Source organism: Gekko japonicus, unplaced genomic scaffold, assembly GCF_001447785.1.
Source record: "Gekko japonicus isolate JY-2015 unplaced genomic scaffold, Gekko_japonicus_V1.1 scaffold1928, whole genome shotgun sequence".
In the NCBI taxonomy this organism is placed as follows: Eukaryota; Metazoa; Chordata; class Lepidosauria; order Squamata; family Gekkonidae; genus Gekko; species Gekko japonicus.
Genome location: NW_015170339.1, coordinates 285,691 through 292,134, shown reverse-complemented (window position 1 = coordinate 292,134; position 6,444 = coordinate 285,691). Strand labels below are relative to the sequence as shown.

The following is a 6,444-nucleotide window of genomic DNA, read 5'->3' as shown; positions in this document are numbered from 1 at the left end:
GGGGGGGAAATTTTTCCAGTTTTTTTCCTGGCCTTCACATCTCTAGGAATATCAAAGTTGCAAGAGAAATTCGCAGTGTTTGGACCTATAAACATGGCACAAAGTGAGATAATAGATTCCAATCCTCCCTTGAATTCTCTACATATGCCAAGAATGCAAAAAAACCAGGCAGGGTGGATGGCAACAGTTTATTACTGGATCCTGTCTAATTTTGTGGAGTTCTGAGTTTGGGTCAGGAAAAAGACAAAGCTGATGTCCTTGAAGGAACCTTGAATCTGTCACCTGTGCCTATGCTGTTTCTCTGCTGTCTACAAGCTGTTTTGCACTAACCTTCCACACTTCAACTTTGTCTATATGCTTCTAACCTTCTACTTGTCCAATGAAAGTCTGTGAATGACTGTCCCAACTCTTGGGACAGTCTCAATCTTCAATCAAACATGTTCAAGGACAGACTATGACTCCCCAGCATTTTGAATGGCACAGTTCCCTCACTGTCCGTAGTTGTATCTTCTTTCCCCACAGAGCTGTAGCTCAGACATTATGTGCAGACGACTCCATGAAGGGTTGAATTCAGAGAAGGAAGCTTTCTTTCCCCCGAAATAAGCATTTCAGCTACTAGAGAGCAAGGGGCATCTTGTCATGCTTTCTAACATGCACATTGTTTAGGCAGCCAGCAATGTCACACTTACGTCCCCTCTGGTGGGGTTTCAGCCATCTGAATATCTCTTGGGTCAGAAGTAACATCCAGTTCAGGTTCTCCGTTATCCATTAGTTTAAGGTTGAAAATGATCACCAGAGTCCCTGAGGCATCAGACACAAGGGCATTAATCATTGCATATCTTTACTTCCTTTTTGGGGGCAGAAATTCACACGTTCTTTATCACACAGTACAAAATTGTGATTTGGCATCTTGAAAATTAAACATGAGACACTGTGGTCGAAAGGGGTTTTTTCTCAGTAGTGGAATGGAGGGCTTCCTTGTAAGGGGCCAATCATCACTCACTTGATAAATCAGCTAGAGTCTCTCTGGTTCCTATGTGGGAAGTACCCCAGTTAACACTTACAAGAGTGAAGGCTTAAAAACCTCTAAACAACAAACATAACCCTAGATTCAAAAAATATAGCAACACAGAAAACAGGTTTCTAGAACACTGCTTACTGTAGCCTGGGAACCATCTCTTTACTATATTCCAGTAGTCACTCATGAATTTTATAGAGCAGGGAAGAATGCCCTTCATTCCAACAATGAGAAGAACCCCTTAAAGCAAAATTCAATTTTCATATCCCATCAGTGGAGGAAAGCATCCTTGCAAGGACTGAAAAGCTGGCTACCATTCCAGGTTGATATTCATCAAGGGACCATTGTGGAAAAACACTTCAGAGAATCTTCCTATTGAAGGCTCTGTTGGCAGAGGAAAAAAGTGTCCAACCTATAGTATTTAAAAAAGGCTGAGGCAGATGCCCAGAGTGGCAGTCCTAGAGATCTCCTTAGGGGGATATTATTGGAGAAACCAATCAAAGTAGCGGCTTTCCAGTAGAGAAGTAAGGATCCCAGTGGGTACCGGAAGTTATTGCACTGTGTAGGCCAGAAATATGCATGCTTTCATCTACCTCTGCATGTTACATTTGGTGGTATCTTTCTTGCCTTGAAGGAGGGAGCGAAAAGGACACAAAGTGGGTGTTGGCGGTTCAGAAGGCATCAGTGCCTTTATCGTCCTATGGATGTCTAATCTGCACCATTTCCTTCTGAGGAAGTGGCAAATGTGAGAATGAGCTGGAAGGTTTTTCTGTCCAGTACTGCAGATAGGATTTGTTTCTTAAGCGTGTTGAGGAGTAAGGTCTGTTTGAGATCAGAATGCAGGAAGTCTTGCAACTCCTTGTCCATGGTAGATGCCTTTACCAAAACCACAAAACAAATGCCTTTTATTTTAATCTCATGGATCCTTGGCTGGATTGCTGCTAGAGGCCAACAGGATGTCAACAATCTCTTGAGAATAGCTGAAGGATTCTAGAATTTTTCTCTCCAGCACAAGTGGAAAAGGTGGTATCAGGTCTTGGGATGCAGAAGAAGCCACTGAATAAAGAGGTCACAGGGCTGGGGGATGGCGTGAACTGCCATGGTCACAAGGTTAGAGAACTACAGTGGAGTGCTATGAAGATGAAGTCTTCATTTTCATGAATGATCTTCTTTAAGACTCTGGTACAAGCTGGACCACTATTTGTTGACGGGAGAAGCACACATATGTAAGATTGGTTGACCTTATCTCCTGGCTACTGTGCAGAATACTCTCAGGCTAAGAATCCACTCCCCCGGATTCAGTTCTTGGCAACTCAGCCAGTGGCTGGCATCTGTAGGTCCCTGGATGAATACCGGTTCTTTCAGGGTTCTGTTTTCATCAATATCCTGGTATTGTAGCCACTATAGGAACAACTGATAGATTTCATATAAGGTAGCTAGCTGAAGGTGCTGCTGTTGTACAGCATTGTCCTGATGTTCCCACAGTATATAAGCCAAATAAATAAATAAATAAATACAGTATCCACTGTAGGGGATGGGAGTGCAGGTTGCTCCCAGAACATATCCAGACATAAAATCATGAAGTCTAGAATCTTGGGCCCTGACCTGGAGGGCCCAAGCTAGCCCATTCTCATTATATCTCAGAAGCTAAGCCGGGTCAGCCCTGGTATTTGGATGGGACACCACCAAGAAGTGCCAGGGCTCCTATGTGGAGGCAGGCAACAGCAGACCAGCTCTGCCATAAGCCGGCTGCAACTTGACTGCACTTTCCAGTACCACCAGAATCTTAGCCATGGTTATCAGACCCACTAAGGACTTGATGACGAGCTGGAGGACGATGTCGTAATGGCCCTTTCCAAAAACGAGACATTTGCATTCAAGGTGTCTATGACTGTTCCTAGATGTGTGATTGACAGCAAGTAATTCCCTCTTAAGATGGTTTACGAAGAACCTGTGATCTTACAGTGTCGGTAATGTTCCAGAGATTCACACGTCACTGCAAGATGGTTTACGAAGAACCTGTGATCTTAGTCGGTAATGTTCTAGAGATTCACACTTCACTGTTCCTGAGATGGGAAATGGAAGAGAAAATTGTACAAGTAGAGGGTACAAGTGAATGCCCCAAACCAAAAAGTACACGAGAAGGATCATGAGCCTGGTGAAGACTTGTGAGAGTGAGGAGAGGCCAAAAGGATTTTTCTTCTGTTCACAAGTCTGTTGGTATTTCTATTTATTGTTCTTCTTGGGTATAATACAGAAGACACCAGTAGGCATCTGAGAAGTTTTGCATCTGAGATGTTTTGTAAAATGGAACTCACAAGTGGAGAACAGCATCATGCCTGAGAGGGATGGTTTTGAGTTAGAGGAAGCACTTGTATGAAAAAACTGAGGAAGACTGGTTCTGGTCTGAAAGCTGGATTTGGAGCCAGATGTCTGCTGAATTTGAACTTTATATTGTGACCTGCAGAGACAAAAGGAGCTATATCCAGAGCAGTTGGTCTTTCATCTACCTTGGGCACTGACGGTATGGCCTTCCTCTCATCCTTGATCTCATCCAGACTGAGAAGTGCAAGCCATGTTGCAGTATTTTAGCCATAAGTTTCTTCAAATCATTACACCAGCTTATGCAGATAACTGCACAGAGTCTAAGCCAGAGTCATGCACGAAGGCCACAGGAAGCATCACACAATTATGGAGGATGTGTCAAAATTTTGCATCATCATGTTGTTGTTCTTATAGGACCTCTTACCAGTGAAAATAAGTCCTTGCAAAAAAGGATTTAGCAGTGCTAGACATAATAACCAATTCTGAGGCCTCATGAGTCTTACACGAAGACAGGTCCCTTGAAGTTCTTAAGAGATCCGCCAGTCCTTATATACCACTTGATGTCAGAGCAATCACCAAAGGAATCTTAAATGAGTCCATGATGGAGTCAAGTAAGAAATAGAATGTATGTAAGTTCTCAGGGTACTTTAGTTGCTTTTGCCAGTCCTTTCCCTCTTTTGTTTCTGCCTCCTCACACATGTTTATGCGTCAGAGTCACAAAGCTGAACTATACTGGGTTACCCAGATGGGAAAGGTATAACTTGCCCAGATGCAGAGTTAGGGACAGATCTCTTATTGGATGATTGCCTGGCCTGGAGAATTCTTTACTTCTTGCGGAAGAGACGGGGTTAGGCAATACCCAACCATTTATCTGGGAGGAAATGGAATGAAGCATGGCTGTTTTACTGCGTCTTTCTTGCTGGTGAACACCAACCAGGCTGGCTGGGGGAGAACTGCCTCATTTAACATCATGGATCATCGCATAGTTATTCCAGGCACATGCTGAGGTGCAAAGAGCCCCTTGTCAAGGATCCAGGGAGTGAACCATTGGGCCAATGCCAAGTTTCTGTCCCCATGAACTTCGCTCTGAGCTTTGTACTCCTTCTGCACCAAACTTGTGGTGCCTTGTGCTGCAGCCTAGTTAGCAGTAGTGTCATTGCCATCTGACTGGAGATGGGCACAGTGGAAATTGTCAAGACAGCCTTAGAGATCACTCCCGTTGTACCTTCGTGCCAGCTCCAGTTGCAGAGAACACCAGTTCTGAGATGGCCACAAACTTAGCAATCCTTTTCTGTGCTGTTCTAGGCATGATATTGGCTTCTTGTCTAGCTGGCTAATGCAGAGGAGAAAAGAGGGAATGGGAAAAAAGGACTGCTAGAAGGCCTGAGAATAAAATGGTGGAGCTCTGAACAGGTCTCATTGACACAAAACAGACAGGACATGGACTGAAGAATCTCCCACACAGGTACTGGAAAGTTTCTAGCTAATCTACAAAGCTTTGCCATACTGAGAGAATTTATCTTGCAAGGATGCACTACTCCAGCTGATGCAGAGTAAACACTTTTGATTTTTTTTGTGCAGAGTACACCTAGCTTTGACCTTATTACAAACACACAGAGTGACTATACCTCACCTTTCTCCCCACAAATCTTCCTAAACTGCTCCAATACTTCTTGCTCTGATTTAAACGGGGAATATTTGTAGATCAGCTCAGTCTCAATAGCAAATTTCTCCATGTTGTCTGTTATGGGCTCCCCGGTATGAGCATTCCAGGAGGGTAGAGGAACAATTACCTAAAGTTCAAAGAGAGGGGGGGGAAAGGATCTTATACTAAAAATTAATTTGAGCTAAAATAGAATGACGTCACTGCTTTCAAGAGCCCAATATACAAAACTGGCCTTTTCCTACTGCCTCCAGTGATTAGATTCCATTTTCCTAAGAGTACAGCAGATGTACACTGATTTAGCCTGGAGATGACTTGCAATACATGTTGTTTGAAAGAGGTGCTCTTGGCTGATGATACACCAAATCTGGGATTGAGGAGTCATCTTTTTCTGGACACAGCTGCACTCCCCTTCAAAAAACAGGTTCTCAGTCTGCGAGTGCTATTAGGTCTATGCTTTTCAAAGGAAAAGTCAGATCTGCAACTATTCCTCAAAAAACCTCATTCAAGCACAGTTATTTATATATTCAAATTACATCCAAGATACATTATGACAATGTAGTACATGATGCTGCCTTTGCAGACAGTAGTTCAAAATACAGCTTCTTTTGGCAGTACATATACTAAAAAATAATCATCTGAAATAAATTACAGAGCCAAATCCCCATGCTAGAAGTAATCTTAGTTAGCAATTCACTTGCCCTACCCACTCAGTGTGCTACCATCACCTAAGGTGGACTGCCACATAACACAGGGATTTCTCTATGGTGACCCCTCAAATTATGGAACATCCTACCCAAAGCCTTTTAGCTGGTGGCAAGCATGTGAAATTGCTAATGTCATCCAAAGACATTTTACATAACACAGGGATTTCTCTATGGTGACCCCTCAAATTATGGAACATCCTACCCAAAGCCTTTTAGCTGGTGGCAAGCATGTGAAATTGCTAATGTCATCCAAAGACATTTTCCCAAAAGCTCTCAATTACATTTTTTTCAAAGTTTTTAAACTGGTATTTTTAACTGTTTATAAATATAAAAGGTTGGGAAAGACAGTCTTATGGCTTAGCAAAGAACAGAAATCAATTAAGAAAAATTTCAGAAAAATCTACATCAAAATGTGTCATCATGGAAAAGCCCAAATGCTAATGAAAACAACAACCAAAACCCATTTAAAAGCAGTCATTAACCTTGATAATCAAGAAAGACACTTTAGCTTATATAGATCTGTGTTTGCAATTTGCTTTTTAAAATCATAAATCAGACCTCATCAATTCCTTCTTCTTCATGAAACGTGCGAGACAAGAAAAGGCAGGTCATGATGTTGTCCTTCTTAGTAAAGAGAATAAAATCTTTGCCAATCCGCATGGAGCCCCTGCAGAGAGATTTCAGTGTTGTAATATATAATGACTGGTTTTACTCAAGGCAAAATAAGCGTA

General features: G+C 42.4%; 1 protein-coding gene across 1 annotated transcript in view; it reads right to left on the bottom strand.

The window, feature by feature from the left end:
- The window catches only part of MORC2 (MORC family CW-type zinc finger 2), a 60,881-nt gene that overhangs the window by 33,263 nt on the left and 21,174 nt on the right, over positions 1-6,444 (bottom strand). The window contains exons 6-8 of the mRNA XM_015418168.1: positions 6,272-6,380; positions 4,977-5,136; positions 690-801 (exon numbers count right to left, since the gene is read on the bottom strand). Coding sequence (XP_015273654.1) covers positions 690-801; positions 4,977-5,136; positions 6,272-6,380 — 381 coding nt within the window. The remainder of the gene's footprint in view (positions 1-689; positions 802-4,976; positions 5,137-6,271; positions 6,381-6,444) is intronic.